The 20,912-nt window shown below is 46.8% G+C and overlaps 1 protein-coding gene across 1 annotated transcript in view; it reads right to left on the reverse strand.

The window, feature by feature from the left end:
- Positions 1-20,912, reverse strand: part of LOC143942248 (coagulation factor XIII B chain-like) — an 80,312-nt gene that overhangs the window by 54,865 nt on the left and 4,535 nt on the right. Inside the window, 2 exon segments of the mRNA XM_077463494.1 lie at positions 10,536-10,751; positions 20,445-20,636. Coding sequence (XP_077319620.1) covers positions 10,536-10,751; positions 20,445-20,636 — 408 coding nt within the window.

Here is a 20,912-nt window from a genome sequence, read left to right on the forward strand (position 1 = left end):
ATATATATATTTTTTTTATTATTTCATTCTATTTTTTTTATTATTTCATTATATATTATCATTACATCAGGGTCCCCAGAGAGCCTCAGATACCGCCTTACATCAGCATGCCCAGAAAACGCCTCTTACATCACGTTCCCCAGAGAGCCTCCCCCTTACATCAGGGTCCCCAGAGCCCCCCATATTACATCAGCATCCCCAGAAAGCACCCCCTTACATTAGGTTCCCCAGAGAGCCTCCCCCTTACATCAGAGAGCCTCCCCCTTACATCAGGGTCCCCAGAGCCCCCCTTATTACATCAGGATCCCCAGAGAGCCTTCCTCTTACATCTGGGTCCCCAGAGAGCCTTCCCCTTGCATCAGGGACCCCAGAGAGCCCCCCATTACATCAGGGTCCCCAGAGAGCCCCCCATTACATCAGGGTTCCCAGGAATTCTCCTCTTTACATCAGGGTCCTCGGAGAGCCTTCCCTTACATCAGGGTCCCCAGAGAGCCTTCCCTTACATCAGGGTCCCCAGAGAGCCTTCCCTTACATCAGGGTCCCCAGAGAGCCTCTCCCTTAAATCAAGGTCCTCAGAGAGACCCCCTTACATCAGGGTCCCCAGAGAGCCCCCCTTACATAAGGGCCCCCAGAGAGCCCCCCCTTACATCAGGGCCCCCAGAGAGCCCCCCCTTACATCAGGGTCCCCAGAGAGCCTCTCCCTTAAATCAGTGTCCTCAGAGAGCCTTCCCTTACATCAGTGTCCCCAGAGAGATGACACTGGCAGGGAAGGGGTTAACCGCTAGGGGGCGATCAAGGCGTTAAGTGTGTCCTAGGGAGTGATTCTAACTGTGGGGGGGAGGGGCTACCACTCACATGACAGCGATCACTGCTCCCCGATGACAGGGAGCAGCGATCTCTGTCATGTCACTAGGCAGAACGGGGAAATGCCTTGTTTACATAGGCATATCCCCATTCTGCGGCTCCGTGACGCGATCGCCGGGAGAGCGGCGGACAACGAGTCCTGCGGACACGGTTACGCTGTACACACGGTGCACACATGCCCGCTAGCCCTGCCAATTAAAGGGGACGTACAGGTATGCCCATTTGCCCACCGCTGCCATTGTGCCGATCGCCGCAGGGATACCCGCGATCGTCTCACGGGGAGGAAGAACGGGGAGACGCTAATGTAAACAAGCATCTCCCCATTCTGCCTAGTGACATTGTCACTGATCTCTGCTACCTGGGATCGGGAGCAGAGATCAGTAACGTGTCACACACAGCCACGCCCCCCCCCCACGGTTAGAAACACGCCCCTAGGACACACTTAACCCTTACACTGCCACCTAGTGGTTAACCCCTTCACTGCCATTGCCATTTACACAGGAATCGGTGTATTTGTATAGCACTGATCGCTGTATAAATGACAATGGTCCCAAAAATGTGTCAAAAATGTCTGATGTGTCCGTCATAATGTCGCAGTCACGATAAAAAAAAACGCTGATCGATCCCATTACTAGTAAAAAAAAATATTAATAAAAACGCTATAAAACTATCCCCTACTTTGTAAACACTATAACTTTTGCGCAAACCAATCACTAAACACCTCTTCCGATTTTTTTACCAAGAATATGTAGAAGAATACGTATCGGCCTAAACTGAGGGAAAAAAATGTTTTTTTTATATATTTTTGGGGCATATTTATTATAACAAAACGTTAACAAAAAAATAGTTTTTTTCAAAATTGCCGTTTTTTTTTTTTGTTTATAGCGCAAAAAAAAACAAAAACGCAGGGGTGATCAAATACCACCAAAAGAAAGCCCTATTTGTGGGGGGGGGGGAAGGACATCAATTTTGTTTGGGAGCCACGGCGCACGACCGCGCAATCGTCAGTTAAAGCGACGCAGCGCCGGATCGCAAAAAAGTGCTCTGGTCTTTTTCCTGCAAAATGGCCCGGGGCTTAAGTGGTTAACAATCGAATAGATGAACTATGAGCCTTTGTATATGCATTGTGGAATACTGATATAATATAAATATATGTAATATACATGAATTTTTGTGACCCATGTACCTATTTGTAGTGATGGACGAACGTTTCGCCCGGCGGTCGTTTCGCGGCGAATTTCTGACATTCGCGGTCCGCACGTTCGAACGCCTTTTTCCGTCGTTCGCCGCGGCGGACTTACGTGTTTAATGTATACAAGAACTTTAACCTTTGGTGACACGTTTATCATGTGATACAGGACAGCCAATTGAGACATGACAGCACATGGACACTTGTACATTCCCCCTAACCTATAAATACACCCGATCCGGTGGCCATTTTACATTCTTTCTTCTGTTACGATAGGGACAGGTTCCTGTGTGGAGTAGGGAGAGATAAACCACTAGCTATTTGGTACACAAAAGTTCTTTTCAGGACTGGTATAGGTGTTAGGTGTTGATAGGTTTGCTGTGCTGCTGATTCTTGCAGCAGCCTGAGTGTCTTTTGTTAGTTTAGAGAAAGGGAAAGGACGGTGTATGCTACAGGGACAGCCAGATTAGTCTTTCATCATCATCATCATCATCATCATCATTAGCTGTTACTATCAAGGTCCACAAAAGAGCTGTTCCAGTAACCACTAATCGTTCTCTTTTTTTGCCAATTTGTATAGGGACAGGAAGGAAGCAGTGTTGTCAGGCAGTGAGGGTAATTTTAAAGACTTGCTGTTATTATTAGTTCCACAAAGGTTCTTTTCAGGACTGGTATCAGTGGTACAGTAATAGGCTTGTACATGTATAATATTCTTTCTTCCAAATATAGAAAGGATATTATACTTGACTGCTGCCCTTCTGCTGCAGTCTGCTAAACATTCACAACTCACTTGTTCCACAAAAGTTCTTATAAGGACTGGTAACTTGGTATAGGGTGCTACGGTACATAGGCTTGAGTGCGGTACAGTCTGCTGTTCTGTAAGGACCGCTATCGGTCCACAATAGATAGGGTTGACGTGCACCACTGCTGACCGCTGCCCTATACTGCAGCAGTCCTTCAGCGGTATAGGGACTGACGTACAGTCTGCTAATCACTAACACACAACCTGCTTGTTCCACAAAAGTTCTTATAAGGACTGGTAACTTGGTATAGGGTGCTACGGTACATAGGCTTGAGTGCGGTACAGTCTGCTGTTCTGTAAGGACCGCTATCGGTCCACAATAGATAGGGTTGACGTGCACCACTGCTGACCGCTGCCCTATACTGCAGCAGTCCTTCAGCGGTATAGGGACTGACGTACAGTCTGCTAAACACTAATACACAACCTGCTTGGTCCACAAAAGTTCTTATAAGGACTGGTAACTTGGTATAGGGTGCTACGGTACATAGGCTTGAGTGCGGTACAGTCTGCTGTTCTGTAAGGACCGCTATAGGTCCACAATAGATAGGGTTGACGTGCACCACTGCTGACCGCTCACCTATACTGCAGCAGTCCTTCAGCGGTATAGGGACTGACGTACAGTCTGCTAATCACTAACACACAACCTGCTTGTTCCACAAAAGTTCTTATAAGGACTGGTAACTTGGTATAGGGTGCTACGGTACATAGGCTTGAGTGCGGTACAGTCTGCTGTTCTGTAAGGACCGCTATCGGTCCACAATAGATAGGGTTGACGTGCACCACTGCTGACCGCTGCCCTATACTGCAGCAGTCCTTCAGCGGTATAGGGACTGACGTACAGTCTGCTAAACACTAATACACAACCTGCTTGGTCCACAAAAGTTCTTATAAGGACTGGTAACTTGGTATAGGGTGCTACGGTACATAGGCTTGAGTGCGGTACAGTCTGCTGTTCTGTAAGGACCGCTATAGGTCCACAATAGATAGGGTTGACGTGCACCACTGCTGACCGCTCACCTATACTGCAGCAGTCCTTCAGCGGTATAGGGACTGACGTACAGTCTGCTAATCACTAACACACAACCTGCTTGTTCCACAAAAGTTCTTATAAGGACTGGTAACTTGGTATAGGGTGCTACGGTACATAGGCTTGAGTGCGGTACAGTCTGCTGTTCTGTAAGGACCGCTATCGGTCCACAATAGATAGGGTTGACGTGCACCACTGCTGACCGCTGCCCTATACTGCAGCAGTCCTTCAGCGGTATAGGGACTGACGTACAGTCTGCTAAACACTAATACACAACCTGCTTGGTCCACAAAAGTTCTTATAAGGACTGGTAACTTGGTATAGGGTGCTACGGTACATAGGCTTGAGTGCGGTACAGTCTGCTGTTCTGTAAGGACCGCTATCGGTCCACAATAGATAGGGTTGACGTGCACCACTGCTGACCGCTCACCTATACTGCAGCAGTCCTTCAGCGGTATAGGGACTGACGTACAGTCTGCTAATCACTAACACACAACCTGCTTGTTCCACAAAAGTTCTTATAAGGACTGGTAACTTGGTATAGGGTGCTACGGTACATAGGCTTGAGTGCGGTACAGTCTGCTGTTCTGTAAGGACCGCTATCGGTCCACAATAGATAGGGTTGACGTGCACCACTGCTGACCGCTGCCCTATACTGCAGCAGTCCTTCAGCGGTATAGGGACTGACGTACAGTCTGCTAAACACTAATACACAACCTGCTTGGTCCACAAAAGTTCTTATAAGGACTGGTAACTTGGTATAGGGTGCTACGGTACATAGGCTTGAGTGCGGTACAGTCTGCTGTTCTGTAAGGACCGCTATCGGTCCACAATAGATAGGGTTGACGTGCACCACTGCTGACCGCTGCCCTATACTGCAGCAGTCCTTCAGCGGTATAGGGACTGACGTACAGTCTGCTAAACACTAATACACAACCTGCTTGGTCCACAAAAGTTCTTATAAGGACTGGTAACTTGGTATAGGGTGCTACGGTACATAGGCTTGAGTGCGGTACAGTCTGCTGTTCTGTAAGGACCGCTATCGGTCCACAATAGATAGGGTTGACGTGCACCACTGCTGACCGCTGCCCTATACTGCAGCAGTCCTTCATCGGTATAGGGACTAAGAGTTTTGTCACAGGGTCATTTAAAAAATGACAGGCAGAGGAAGAGGCAGGCCCTTCCGCAGGGGTGGTAGGGGTAGGGCAGGAGCAACAGGCTTGAGCCAAAGTGGGAAGTTGCAGAAGGTGCGTTCAATTACTTTAAAGGATGCACCAGACTTGGTTGAGTGGCTCGCTCAGCCTTACTCTTCTGCACCCTCCTCATCCTCTCGATCTGCACCCTCTTCTTCACTCTCTGCTATGTGCACCCCCAAAGACACTACCACCAACAACACGACCACCACCACCACCACCACATACCTTCCGCTTGAGTCACTGGAATTATTTTCCGATCCATATCAAGAGGACATTTCTGATGCGCAGCCACTCTTGGTATTGGATCAGGAAGAGGAGGTAGCAACAAGCGCTACTCAGCAGTCTGACGCCAGTACCCAGATCAGCCCAAGGAGGAGGTTGGTCCCCGGTGTTGCTGCCTACTCCGAGATCTCTACTTATAGCGGTGGGGAAGGTGACGTTGATGATGACGTGTCTAGTGATGTCACGTGGGTGCCCACAAGAGAGGAAGAGGAGGGGAGTTCAGAGGGAGATATGGACCAGCAGATAGGGAGGAGAAGCAGCAATGACTTACATTGCACAGCAGGGACAAAGCAGACTGCAAATGTATCAGGAGCGAGTCATCGACCATGTACGGTCACATCTGGCGCTCCCAGGACACCGGCACATGGCTCCGCAGTGTGGGCTTTTTTTAACGTGTCCGCTGCTGACAATAGCGTTGCCATCTGCAATCTTTGCAGTCAACGCGTTAGTCGCGGTAAGCCCAATACTCACCTAGGGACGACCGCCTTAAGAAGGCACATGAGCAGCCATCACCGAGCCCAGTGGGAGCAACGGAACACACAAAGCCACACTGCAGGCTCTCACCGTCCAGCCTCGTCTTCTACTTCTCCTTCTCCTCTCTCCTCACAATTGTCCTCCACTCCACCTTCCATCACGCCAAGCTCACATTTTTCTGCAAAAAGGCAGGCTTCCGTGGGCCTAATGTTTGAGCGTAAAAAAATGATGACGCCGGATAACCCTCTTGCCCAACGGTTGGCGGCTGGCTTGTCAGAACTCATAGCCCGCCAACTACTGCCATATAAACTGGTGGACTCGGAGGCCTTTCGCAAATTTGTGGCCATTGGAACACCACAATGGAAGGTCCCAGGAAGGAAGTATTTCTCAGAGAAGGGCATCCCAGAGCTATATGGCCATGTTCAGCGGCAAGTGAATGTATCTCTGGCACACAGTGTCGGTGCCAAGATACATCTGACCACAGACACGTGGTCTAGCAAACACGGGCAGGGAAGGTATATCAGTTTTACTGCCCACTGGGTGAACCTTCTGACGGCCGTCAAGCATGTAACCCGTGGCACCCGTGTAGATTTGGTTTTACCGCCACGGATTGCATGCAGGCCTGACTCTTCTTCTCCTCCTCCTACTCCATCCTCCTCCCTCTCCTCCTCAGCTGCCTCCTCCTTTTCCGCTGCTAGCGTCTCTTCCACTGCACCGCCCAAGCTCCCCAGAACCTATTCCACATGCCAGGTGAGACGTTGCCATGCCGTGCTGCGTCTGTTGTGCCTGGAAGGAAAGAGCCACACTGGCCCGGCACTCCTTTCAGCTTTGCGTTCACAGGCAGATGAGTGGCTAACACCGCTCAATTTGACAGTTGGTAAAGTGGTGTGTGACAACGGTGCCAATCTGCTTAGCGCATTGAAACAGGGCAAAATCACGCACGTGCCGTGCATGGCACACGTCTTAAACTTGGTCGTGCAGCGATTCCTTGTCAAATACCCTGGGGTCCAGGACATCTTGCGGCAGGCAAGGAAAATCTCAGCCCATTTCAGAAGATCTTACACGGCCATGGCTCACCTTGCTGACATTCAGCGGCGACACCATCTGCCGGTCAGACGTCTTATTTGCGATTGCCCGACGCGATGGAACTCAACCTTCTATATGCTTGATAGGCTGCTCCAGCAGAAACGTGCAGTTAACGTCTACCTGTATGAACTCTGCGAAAGAAACGGTTCTGGGGAGCTGGGTTTTTTTTCACCGCGCCAGTGGCTGCTCATGCGCGACACATGCAGACTTCTGCGGCCATTTGAGGAGATCACCAAACTGGTCAGTCGCAGCCATGGCGCCATCAGTGACATGGTACCTTATGCCTTCTTTCTGGAGCGTGCATTGCGTCGTGTCATTGATCAGGCTGTGGAGGAGCAGGAGCGGGAAGATGAGGAAGTCGCAATGCTGGATGAATTCCCAGGGGGGGCTACTCTATCTGAGACAAGTCAACAACAGGAGTCTGATGAGGAGTCAGAGGAGGATGGTGCCGGGGCGGATGAGCAGGAGCAAGAAGAGCATGCTTTAAACCTTTCTGGGATCCCTGTTGTGCGAGGATGGGGAGAGGAGAATGAAGAGGACGACATTATCCTGGATGATGAGCAGGAGCCAGGCCACCACACCGCTTCCACTTTAGTGCAAATGGGGGCCTTCATGCTCCAGTGTTTTAATAGGGACCCCCGTATAAAAAGCATGAGGGTCAAGGACCAGTACTGGGTGGCAACGTACTTAGACCCCCGGTACAAACACAAAATGGCGGAAATGTTACCGCCGTCGCAGAGGGCTGTCAGAATGCAGCACTTCCAGGCCTTGCTTCGAGAAATGCTGCATTCTGCTTTTGCGTGCGCTGGCAGAGGAGCAATTCCCACTCCCAGAGAAGGATTTGCGGGTACCAATCCAACAGCGCCTGCAAGAAGAGGCCGGTTTGAAGATGTGTTGGTGACTTCGGATATGAGGTCATTCTTTCAGCCGACCCATCGACAGGTGTCATCCGGATCCAGCATCAGGGAACGCCTAGACCGTCAGGTGTCCGACTACATTGGGTTAACGGCCGATGTGGACGCTCTGAGGAGTGATGAACCCCTAGACTACTGGGTGGGCAGGCTTGACCTCTGGCCAGAGCTTGCCCAATTTGCAATCGAACTGTTGGCTTGCCCCTCATCCAGTGTCCTGTCCGAAAGGACGTTCAGCGCAGCAGGGGGGATTGTGACCGATAAGCGTACTCGCCTAGCTCACCACAGTGTTAACTACCTCACATTTCTAAAAATGAATGAGGCATGGATCTCGGAGGAATTCAACACATGTGACCAGTAGACCATGTATATGTCTATAAACTATTTTTTTAATCAAGCACACAGACCTTCTTAATTCATTTGGCTCACTTCCTTGACCCAAAAAAGCACACCGTACTATATGCCCCTACCCTCCTCTTTGAAGAGGTTGAGCGGTGTCATATTTCTACTGGGGCTGCTTATGATATCCCTGTGCTGTGCTGACTTCCTCCTGGGGGTTCTTATTATGAAGGGATCACACTATCCCTGTGCTGTGCTGACTTCCTCCTGGGGGTTCTTATTATGAGGGGATCACACCATCCCTGTGCTGTGCTGACTTCCTCCTGGGGCTGCTTACGGTGCTGCTGTCAGTGCTGTATGTCACGGTGCTGCTGTCAGCGCTGTATGTCACGGTGCTGCTGTCAGCGCTGTATGTCACGGTGCTGCTGTCAGCGCTGTATGTCACGGTGCTGCTGTCAGCGCTGTATGTCACGGTGCTGCTGTCAGCGCTGTATGTCACGGTGCTGCTGTCAGCGCTGTATGTCACGGTGCTGCTGTCAGCGCTGTATGTCACGGTGCTGCTGTCAGCGCTGTATGTCACGGTGCTGCTGTCAGCGCTGTATGTCACGGTGCTGCTGTCAGCGCTGTATGTCACGGTGCTGCTGTCAGCGCTGTATGTCACGGTGCTGCTGTCAGCGCTGTATGTCACGGTGCTGCTGTCAGTGCTCTGTATTACGGTGCTGCTGTCAGATGCCTCTATCACGGTGCATGTGTCATTCCGGTATGTCACGCTGCTGGTGATCATCTCCTGCACCCTCTTCTTTGCCTACCCTGGTCCCTGACCTTCCCTCTCCTCCATTGCCTTCATTAGCTCCATAGTCCTGAATTGTTAGAACAATTTCCCAAATAAAATAAAAATGCTTGTAGTTATCGATCCCAAATTCACCTCATACATGTACTATGTCATTGTCCAGATGGTGGGACTACGTTTTAACCCCTAATAATTACCACGTGGCCGCAAATTCGACATGAAGGTTTGCAAAGTTCGCCTCCCATTGAAGTCAATGGGGCCCGCGGCGAACGTTCGGTTTCGCGAACGTTTGGGTCCGTTCGCATTTCGCGTTCGCGAAACGTCCCGTCGGAAGTTCGTCCATCACTACCTATTTGTATGGAATTTTTCATCATGTTTTATAATAAATATAATAAATTCCTTGAACCCTCACTACTGACTGCGTGCTTCATCTAAAGTCCCGCCTTTTTTCCTATTTTTTTTTTAAGCCGGCGGCGCGCTCCCAACCCGGTCCTGAGCTCTGTGACAGTGGCCGCGGGACCCCGTGCTTTCCTGTGTGGCTGTCACCGATCGTCTCTTCCCTTTTTTTAGGGAAGGATGATCAGTGACATCACATGCCAGGCCACGCCCCCTACAATAAAAACAAACACATGACGACACACATAACCCCTACACTGCCCCCTAGTGGTTAACTCCTTCGCTGCCAGTGTAATTTACACAGGAAGCAGTGCATTTAAATAGCACTGATTGCTGTATAAATGACAATGGTCCCAAAAATGTGTCAAAAATGTCCGATGTGTCCGGCATAATGTCGCAGTCACAATAAAAATCGCTGATCGCTGCCATTACTAGTAAAAAAAAAATATATTAATAAAAATGCTATAAAACTATCCCCTATTTTGTAAACGCTCTAACTTTGTGCAAACCAATCAATAATCGCTAATTGCATTTTTTTTTACCAAAAATATGTAGAATACATATCGGCCTAAACTGAGGAAAAACATTTTTTTAATATATTTTTGGGGGATATTTATTATAGCAAAAAGTTAAAAATATAGAATTTTTTTTCAAAATTGTCGCTCTATTTTTGTTTATAGCGCAAAAAAAAATAAAAACAGCAGAGGTGATCAAATACCACGAAAAGAAAGCTCTATTTGTGGGGGAAAAAAAAGGATGCCAATTTTGTTTGGGAGCCACGTCACATGATCGCTGCGCAATTGTCAGTTAAAGCAGCGCAGATTGGCTGCAAATTGGTCCGGGGCTTAAGTAGTTAACAAACTTTTTTTTCCCTGTTGCTTATCTAATATGATTATTTCCTATGATCGTCAGCTCCATCTAGTGACCATAATGTGATATATTTTTTTTTTTTTCTTAAGATTGAGGTATTTCAGGAAAATACCATATTATGGCCACCAGATGGACTTGAGAATCATACCAAATAATCATGTTAGAGTAAAATACAGTAAAACTTTCTAATGCTTGTGAGATTTTTCCACCATTTTTTTTATTTTTTATTTTTTTCTTTTTTTTTTTTTTATAAATAACCTCAATATACTGTGGAAAAAAAAAAGTACTGCATTAGAAATTCCCACTCACTTATGCAGGTTGGATAAGCCAGTGTTGGCTCAGCGGATACTCTTTTAGTTTCTACTGGTTTATGGCATGCTGCGGTCAATGAAGTCCTATTAAAGTATCCGGCCTTACATATAAACTGGACAGTTTCGCCTTCCCCGTACAATGATTCGCCGTCATGTTTATCGTCCAGTTCTAAGAAGTTGTCATCCATTTGTTCTTGGTCTAGGTGACGTGTACCTAAAAAAAAAAAAAATCTTAAAAGTGGATATTCTGTATTTTTTAAATTTTCCATCTATTAAATCTTCTTGTTTTTGATAGTAAAACTTTTTTTTTTTTCTGCCAGTAAATCCCTTATACATCCCACTTTCTGTTTCTTGTTTGGTCATTAGCCTAGGCTTATCACATCATGCACAGCGCTCTCTCGTGAGAGTTTGCCAGGAAGGGGGGTGGGGGGGGGAGTCATAAGAGGGCCAATGAGAGCTGCAGAGCTGGAGGTGTGTCTGTGTAAATCCAGGAAGTGAACAGGCAGCAGCTTCAGCTGCCCACAGTTAAAATGGCCACCGCTAGACTCAGTGGAGGGAGAATTCTGCAGGATATTTGGCAACTACGGAATCGCAGTATATAGAAAATGACATGCAAAGTGGTGGGAGGGAAGCTTCAGAAAGGGAAAGATGTTTTTATTACAAATGATGTGAGCAGAGTGCAGTTCCCCTTTCATTAATCATAGAGATAAAGGTATGGAAGGATGCTGCTGCTGAATTGTTACTGTCCTTTGTCAATTAAAGGCCAACTGCCCTCTTCTATCTGCAAGCAGCCAGTGTTAGACTGACAGCATTTTTTTTTTTTATGACATGGATTGGCTGACATTACTGGCCCTCCCTTCCTCAGTCTGGATTTTGCGTGGCGAGATAAGAATATCAGATTTGAAGAGACACTGTCACCATATAAATGCAGAGCAAGAAAACCGCCAATCCCCTTATACTCACCTTGCCTGGGCTCCCTCGCAGCTTCTTTCCCCTTTCCAGCTGGGAGCATGTCATATACAGTGCAGTGTACAGAGTGCAGTGGTCAGTAGCATGTCATATACAGTGCAGTGTACAGAGTGCAGTGGTCAGGAGCATTTCATACACAGTGCAGTGTACAGAGTGCAGTGGTCAGTAGCATGTCATATACAGTGCAGTGTACAGAGTGCAGTGGTCAGGAGCATTTCATATACAGTGCAGTGTACAGAGTGCAGTGGTCAGGAGCATTTCATATACAGTGCAGTGTACAGAGTGCAGTGGTCAGTAGCATGTCATATACAGTGCAGTGTACAGAGTGCAGTGGTCAGGAACATGTCATATACAGCTCAGTGTACAGAGTGGTTGGTTGTTTGTTTATGTTTTGTTATTTTATTTCATTGTTATTATGTAGTTTGTAAAAAAAAAAAAAAATAATAATAAATACATTGAGAAGTATATGTAAACAAAGCCATCATGTGTAGATTAATAATGGATATGAGTGTTTAATTGTCTCCTTTTTATTTGTTATGTTAAATCTTAATAAAAATTGATAATATAAAAAATGCATGTACAGTGGGGAAAAATGGGATTTTTATATACAGCTTACCTGTAAAATCCTTTTCTTGAGAGTACATCACGGGACACAGATGCTTCATTACATAGTGGGTTATATAGGCACTTCTGGTGATTGGACACTGGTTGACCCCAATTAAGGAGAATTCCTCCCCTATATAACCCCTCCCATCTGGGAGGCAACTCAGTTTTGTAGCAAAGCAATAAGAAACCACGTAAAACCCAAGAGGGGCGTGAGCCCTGTGTCCCGTGATGTACTCTCAAGAAAAGGTTTTTACAGGTAAGCTGTATATAAAAATCCCATTTTCTTGATCATACATCACGGGACACAGGAGCTTCATTACATAGTGGGATGTCCCATAGCAATGCTCAGATTGAGGGGAGGGAGACACAGATTATAAATATAGACCGCCAGGGACCTGAGGACCTAAACTGCAGCCTGCAGTACACTGCGCCCGAAGGCGATATCCTCTTGCCCTCTGACATCCACCTGATAGAATCTGGTGAATGTGTGGACTGATGACCAAGTCGCAGCCTTACAGATCTGAGCCAGGGAGGCCTGGTGATGCACTGCCCAAGAAGCACTAACAGCCCTAGTAGAGTGCGCCTTTACCCGAAAAGGAGGAATCTTCCCCTTTAAACCATAGGCCTGAGAAATAACTTGTCTGATCCACCTTGAGAGAGTGGATTTTGACGCCGCCTGGCCCTTTCTAGGGCCTTCCGGCAGAATAAATAAACAATCAGTTTTCCTTATCTGAACAGTTGCCTGAAGATAAACACTGATTGCTCTAACCACATCCAAAGTGTGTAAAGATTCTTCTTCTGTGGACTGAGGGTCCGGAAAAAAGGATGGTAGGATTACATCCTGATTCAAATGGAAACCCGAAACCACCTTAGGTAGAAAGGACCTGTTGGGACGCATGACCACCCGGTCCTTATGGATAATTAAATACGGCTCCTTACTGGAAAGAGCTGCCAACTCTGATACTCTTCTAGCCGTGGATATGGCTACGAAGAAGACCAGCTTTTTAGTCAGGAGAACTAAAGAAGCCAGATGCAAAGGTTCAAATGGTTGCCCCTGTAAGGCCGAGAGAACCAAATTCAGATCCCATGGGCATACCGGAGGTTTAACTTGCGGTTTTGTCCGCATGGCCCCCTGGATAAAAGCCCGTACCAGGGAATGTGATGCAAGCGGCTTTTGAAAAAATACCGACAGGGCTGAAATCTGCACCTTGATAGTGCTTATGGCCAAATTCATTTCTAGGCCTGACTGGAGAAAGGCCAAGATTCTGTTAATGACATACTTTCTAGGATGCCATTTCCTGAGTTCACACCAGGAAACATATGTCCTCCAGATCTTGTAATAAATAAGCCAGGAGGCCGGCTTTCTGGCATTGACCAGAGTAGAAAGGACAGGCCCCGAAAGGCCACGGTCTCTCAGAATGTGGGTCTCAGCAGCCAAACCGTCAAATTCAGACTGCGTAAAGCAGGATGGTAGATTGGACCCTGTGAGAGCAGATCTGGCCGGAGAGGGAGGGTCCATGGCCTGCCTACTGCCAACTTCATGATTTCCGCGTACCATGGTCGCCTAGGCCAAGCCGAGGCCACCAAAAGGACCGACTTTGTCTCCCTCTTGACTCTTCCCAGGAACCGCGACAGAAGCGGGCTCGGGGGGAAGGCATAGATCAGATTGTACTGATCCCAGGGAACTGTCAGAGCATCTGACCCCTGAGCAAGTGCATCTCTTGTCCTTGATACAAACTTGTCCAGCTTCCTGTTGAACCTGGATACAAACAGATCTACGTCCGGAGTACCCCACTTGTGACATATGTTCTGAAACACATCGGGGTGCAGAGCCCATTCTCCTGGGCACAACTGCTGGCGGCTGAGAAAATCCGCCTGCCAATTTTCCACTCCTGGGATGAAGACTGCAGAAAGACATGGAACATGCTTTTCTGCCCAGACAAGTATGCGATTCACCTCTTTTTGGGCCACCAGACTTCTGGTACCGCCCTGGTGATTGATATAAGCCACTGCTGTGGCATTGTCGGACTGAACCCGAACCGGGAAACCTCGCAGTCTGTAAGACCACTCTATGAGCGCCATGTAAACTGCCCGGATCTCCAAGATATTTGTGGGCAGTAGTTTCTCGGTCGCAGACCATTTCCCCTGCGAGCACGTTTCCTCCAATACAGCTCCCCAGCCTGTCAGGCTGGCATCTGTTGTGATAATCTTCCATGGGAGAGGAAGAAAAGTTTTGCCTTTCAGCAAATTCTTGGTTTGTAACCACCAGACAAGACTCTTGCGTGTCCCTGGGGATAGACGCATAGGAAGATCCAGAGATTGGGGCTTCCTGTTCCAAGCCGCAAGGATGCATCCTTGCAGAGGCCTTGAGTGGAAATGGGCGAATGGGACAGCCTCGAAAGAGGCGACCATCTTCCCTAACAGTCTCATGCACAACCGAATGGAGGAAGATCTTCTGCCCAGAATCAGGCGCACCAGATCCCCAATGGCCAAGGCCTTTAGCCTTGGAAGAAAACACCCTGCCCTGAGCGGTGTCGATGATCATACCTAGGTATTCCAACCTGGTAGTCGGTTGTAGGGATGACTTTTCTAGGTTTATGATCCAACCTAGGCGTTCTAGGTGTTCTAGCGTTTTGGTGACGCTGTGACTTAGGAACGCTGCAGTTTTCTCCATGAGAAGCAAGTCGTCTAGATAAGCCATGATGGCTATGCCCTGAGCTCTTAAGATTGCTAAGAGAGGGTTCAGAATCTTTGTGAAGACTCGAGGGGCTGTAGCAAGCCCGAACGGCAAGGCCACAAATTGAAAATGGCGCCGCTCTACCACGAACCTTAGAAATTTTTGGTGTGCGGAAAAAATTGGCACATGGAGATATGCATCCTTGATATCTATTGATGCCATGAATTCTCCCCCTTGCAGGGAGGAGACCACAGTGCGGATTGACTGCATTCGGAAGGACCGGATGTGTAAAAACCGGTTCAGATCCTTCAGATCCAGGATAGGTCTGACACTTCCATTTGGTTTTGGAACGGTGAAGAGATTTGAGTAAAACCCCGAACCCTGATCTTTCGGGTTCACTTCTACTATCACACTCTGGGATAGTAACTGATCTAAGGCCAGAAATAGCGGTTTTTGCTTTACTGGATCCCTGGGGATCCTTGACCTTAGGAAACGAGAAGGTGGAATCTCCTGAAACTCTAGCTTGTAACCCAGAGATACTGAAGAGATCACCCACTTGTCCTGGATCTCTTTCCGCCAGGCTCCTGCAAACTGCGGGAGCCTTCCCCCCACTCTGCCGAGCGGGGGCGCCCCTTCACAAGGAAGTTCTTGGGCTTTGCTTGGCAGGCTTTCGCCCCCAAGTCTTTTCCTGCCCCTGGGCTCTGCCTTGAGCCTTTCTAGTAGAGGAGGGCTGAGAAGGCCGTTGCCACTGCTTAGAGCTTGATGCTTGGGGAGAGAGAGCACGCCTGAATGACGGACGTTGGCTCTTTTTGATTGGAAGGAGAGTAGATTTTACCCCCTGAAATATTTTGGACGAATTTATCCAATTCTTCTCCAAACAAACGTTCCCCTTTAAACTGGAACCCAATCAAATGCTTCTTGCATGACGGCTCAGCTGCCCAATTCTTTAGCCATAGGGCCCTTCGCATGTGTACCAACATGAGGGACAAACGTGATGCTTGTTGGACAGAATCCAAAATCGCATCAATCATAAAGCACAGAATATGAGGCAGTTCTGCATGTTTTTCTACTTCCTCACTGGGAAGGATCCCAAGCATCTGCTTAACCTGTTCCTTGAGGAACTGACACAACCCCACGGCTGCGACTGTAGGTTGCACCACAGCGCCAGTCATGGAAAAGGAGGCTTTTTAATAAGGTTTCCAGCTTCTTATCAGTTGGATCCTTTAAATACCTGCACAATATCCAAAGGACAAGTCAGGTTTCATTCACGCAAGAAACAGCCGCATCAACAGATGGGACCCCCCACTTCTTGGTGAAACCTTCCTCCAGAGGATAATGCAAAGAAAACCTTTTTAGGAGGAGCAAACAGTTTATTGGGATGTCCCCAATCCTTATACAACAATTCATCCATTAAGGGATGGATTGGAAAGGAATAGGCAGTCTGTGGGGCTTTCCTGACTCCCAGGGAAGAAACAGAGGATGTAGCGACTTCAGCAGCAGGCATTCTGAATGTGGTACGCACCAATTCAGTATAATACTGCACCTGTTTTCTGAGTGCCTGGGAGGAGGGGACTATCTCCTCTTCCTCTGATTCATCCGACTGCTCATGATCCCCATCCTAAGATAGGGATCTCTCCTCATTTCCAGAAAAATCATCTGAGAGAGGAATTTCAGCAGAGGGAGGGGATCTACCCCTTTTCTTGCTATATTTCAGGGAAGCAGAAATAAAATTCATTATTTTCTCTTCAAAACCCTCCAATGTAGCCCTAAGGGAGTACCTCAGTGACATAAACCGGGGCTGACACATTAGGAGAGGCTGCAAACCTGACAGGTGCACTGACTCGTCTTGAGAGGCTGGCTCCAGTCTTGCAGGGGGGGATGGTAATTTACAGGCACTCTTTTAGAACCCCTGGTGATTTACCAGTGCCTTTGCTACCTCCCCCTGAAACCCTCATACGAGGAGACATAGTCCTAAGCTATAAAGCAGAGGTACTAGTACAAGTGCAATCACTGTTGTGCTTAAAGTCTCACAATAATATATATGCTTAAACTGCACAACCTGATGCTGAGTAATTGTCTAGGTTTGCCTGGATCCAATTCCACGGATGCTTACTGCCCACAGCTCCTGTGTCTCCACTTACAGCCCCCTGACGCTCTGGACTTTTTACAAACTGCCGCCTGGCGCCTGTGCATTACAGCGCTGTGCACACCAACGTGCATGGCTCACAACCACACTCCCCCCTCCTCCATTAGGCCGGGAACGCGCCCGGTGCATGTGCACACGCCCGCGCGTGTGCACGAGGACTGCGGGATACAGGGGGGGGAAGGAGAACCCCAAACGGGGCTGCGTGGGACCCCCAAACTACGTGGGACCTCTGTTTACCTTGATGTGGCAGGGACTGTAATGGAGACGTGAGTCAGCTGGAGAACCAGGCTTCACTGAGCGTGTGTATTGAAAGGCATGTAAGTATGCATCAGGCTGCTCTTACTCCCTCTAGTGGTGGAAACCAGGTAAGACATACAACTACTCACAATGAAGAAATCCATTCATATAATTAAATATACAGGATAGCTTCCCTTACCTGTCCTCGCCGCAGGAATTGCTGAACCAGACAAATTCCAGCCTTCACCCATCACGGCGGGTATTGTTAGCCAACCTTCAGGTTTATCTGGGGCTCCTTCTTGGAAGAACCTCCCACCTGGGCCATGTAGAAAGCTCTGCCACAAACTTTCGTGCGCTCTGTATAAACAGTACACCAAGTCTGGTTTTCCCAGAGCCCAGTCTTCCAATGGAGAGGACTTACAGGCAAAACCTCGCTTCTTCGGCTGACGAGGCCCGGGTACCATACCATCTTGGGAGTCAAATATCGGCCCAAGGTATGGATCCGGTTTGTTGTAGCCCTTAGGCCCTTGCAGAGACCTGCATAGAGCTAAAGTTTTACGTGACCATCACCATAGACACTGGCGAAAAAACTGAGGTGCCTCCCAGATGGGAGGGGTTATATAGGGGAGGAATTCTCCTTAATTGGGGTCAACCAGTGTCCAATCACCAGAGGTGCCTATATAACCCACTATGTAATGAAGCTCCTGTGTATGATCAAGAAATAAATATTTGATCCCCTGTAGATTTTGTAAGTTTGCCCACTTAGAATGAAGTGAAGTGATCAGTCTATAATTTTTTTCATATGTGTATTTTAACCACTTCCCACCCGGCCAATGCACATATACAGCCGGGTGGGAGCCGTCTACTCCTGATAGGACGTTCAGGAACGTCCATCAGGAGGAGCGGGATCGCGCGCGCGTGCCCGCGCAGCGGCGCGATCCCGATGCGCCCTTGTCACCCAGACACGGCGCATCTCAGATCGGCAGGAGGGCTCTGTGATTGGCCCTCCTGATCACATGACGGCCGTGTCCAATCACGGCCGTCATGTGATGTAAACAAACAGCCGGTTGCTAGGCAATCGGCTCCTCCTCTCCTCACACAGAAGTCATCGCTGAGGAGAGGAGAGCAGATCGCTGCAGCCGGCTGATGATCAGTGAGTATGAGCTGTTTTTTACAGCTTTTTACTCACTGATCACCAGTCTAGTGTACACACAAATCACCACACAGTAAACACACCACACATATAAACACAATGTCCCCACACATTCCCCCAAAACATACATGTCCCCAAATAATAAAAACACATGTCCCTAATAATAAAAACATGTCCCCCACATATGTCCCACTAAAATCACATGTCCCAATGATTATCTGCACACATATGTACGTGATCACCTGCACACATATGTACATGATCATTTGCGTACATATGTCCGTGATCACACAAACCAATTATTATACACTTAACGGAATTTTTTTTACCAAAAACATGTAGCAGAATACATTTTGGCTTAAATTTATGACAAAATTTGATTTTATTGGATTTCTTTTAAAATAGAAAAAAGAAAATATTGTTTTTTTTCCAAATTTCCGCTTTTTTGCGCTTATATCGCAAAAAAAAAAAAATGGAGTCGTGAATAAATACCACCAAAATAAAGTTCTATTTGTGCGAACAAAATGATAAAAATTTTATTTGGGTACAGTGTAGCATGACCACGCAATTGTCACTGAAAGCGCTAGAGCGATGAAAGCTGAAAATTGGGCTGGGAAGGAAGGGGGTGAAAGTGCCCTGTATTGTAGTGGTTAAATGATAGAGATAGACTATCAACCAAAAATCCAGAAGAAACATATGAAACAAATGTTATAAATTGCAGTTCAGTGAGTTCGATATAGATAGGAGATTCGACATGACGCTGACAATAGTGATCTGTGTCCATCGAACCTGTGACCTCGAATGTGCCTAATAACCTATTAGTCCAAGATTATTCCACAAAGAGAAAATATTTGACATAGGAAGAAAAGATTCAACATAGGAAGAAAAGATTCAACACAGAGAGAAAAGATTCAACAGAGAGAAAAGATTCAACATAGAGAGAAAAAATTTGAAATTATAGAGACAATAGCAAAAAAGGTCGAATATGCCTAACCTAACTCTATTAGTCTAAGATTATTCGACATAGAGAGAAAAGATTCAACATGAAGATTCAACGAAGCAGTCGCCGTGAGTGGACATTTATGGTTAAATGCTCCGCCCATAAGCTATAGAAGAATTATAATGCTGGTTGACTAGTAATAATAATGAATAAATATAATTATTACTAGTGTCATACAACATTAGAATTCTACTATAGCTTGTAGGCAGAACATTCGACCGGAAATGTACAATTGCAATTTAGCTGCTCCGTCGAATCTTCGTAGAACATTCCACAGACACCATAAGCCTTCAATGACAGATTCGACCTTAATTATTTCGGATTTTCGGATAAATGCATTTTTTAAGGAAACATATTAAATAAAAACGAATTTTGGGAGTAACTAAATACATTTATTTTTCGGACAAATCGAAATTCCGATACAAAATATTTCAGTGTGCACATGTCTACTAATCAATATGGTAACAACCAGTGTTAGTGTGGTAGAAAAATGGTAAATTAAAACATTTGAGTGGGAAAAGCAAACAAACTGCAACAATCCTATTCATAAAAGTGTATAACGTCCCACTTGAAGTTTAACCCATTTGGTATCCTAGTTTGGAGTTTAAAAATCCAGAATACCTCCCCTTTTACAAAGGAGGTGAAAAGTGTCCCTTCCCCTCTGTGTTGTTTTCACATTTTCAATAATTTGTACCTGTACCAAGGACAAATCACCTCCATGTGTTGAATTAAAATGACGGGCAACATTGGTAGATTTAATCTCACTCAAATGCTTACAAAATCTGTCTCTAAGCCTACAAATTGTTCTTCCCATGTACTGTACGGAATATGCTCCATATGCTCCATATGTGATAACATATACATTACAAGTATTACAATTATAAAAATCTTACCACTTGTAGTGGAGCATATATCTTGTCTCAGCAGTACATGGGAACACCACAAGCAGTCAGAAGAGCCACATCTATAATTACCCTTGAAATGAAGCCAAGTCAGCGATTAGTAGACGTATGAGTGGGTTTGAGAAAACTGGGAGACAAATTGCCAAGGGATCGGGCTTTGCATGCATTCCGACATAAGTTTGAGCCTGGCCTAAAGTATAAAAGACGCACTACTTACTTCCAGAAAAACATCTCTGATACTTCATCACTCCGTCGTGACAGAAAGCCGATAAATGTCCTCGGCGCTTAAATTTTCTTTTACATTTTACTCTTATTTCTGCACCGTGCTCATGTGTCATAAGGGCATCTTTTGGCAAGATAAGCTCAATGTGGTTTTTATCCAGACTGCTGCTGGAAACAATACAAGGCTCTGCAAAAAAATAAATAAAAAAATCAGATTTAGTTATGTGGGAAAAGTGTATCTAAGAAAATTATATGTAGTGCGTAAGTGGAAAACAGCTGAATGTTTTAAGACAGCTTCCCATGTGATCACAAGGCCGCCTGGTTGTAAACTGTTCCATATACCCAGTGAAGTGACCGGCCTCAGATGAAACAAATCATCCTACAATTTGTACCTGTTTATCTGCAGTCTTCTCTTCTCTACAGGCCTTGAAAGGCAAGAATTTATACTGCTTGTCTGAGCTGT

This window comes from Lithobates pipiens, unplaced genomic scaffold (assembly GCF_037356315.1).
Source record: "Lithobates pipiens isolate NorthernLeopardFrog02 unplaced genomic scaffold, aLitPip1_a1.2 Scaffold_30, whole genome shotgun sequence".
NCBI lineage: Eukaryota > Metazoa > Chordata > Amphibia > Anura > Ranidae > Lithobates > Lithobates pipiens.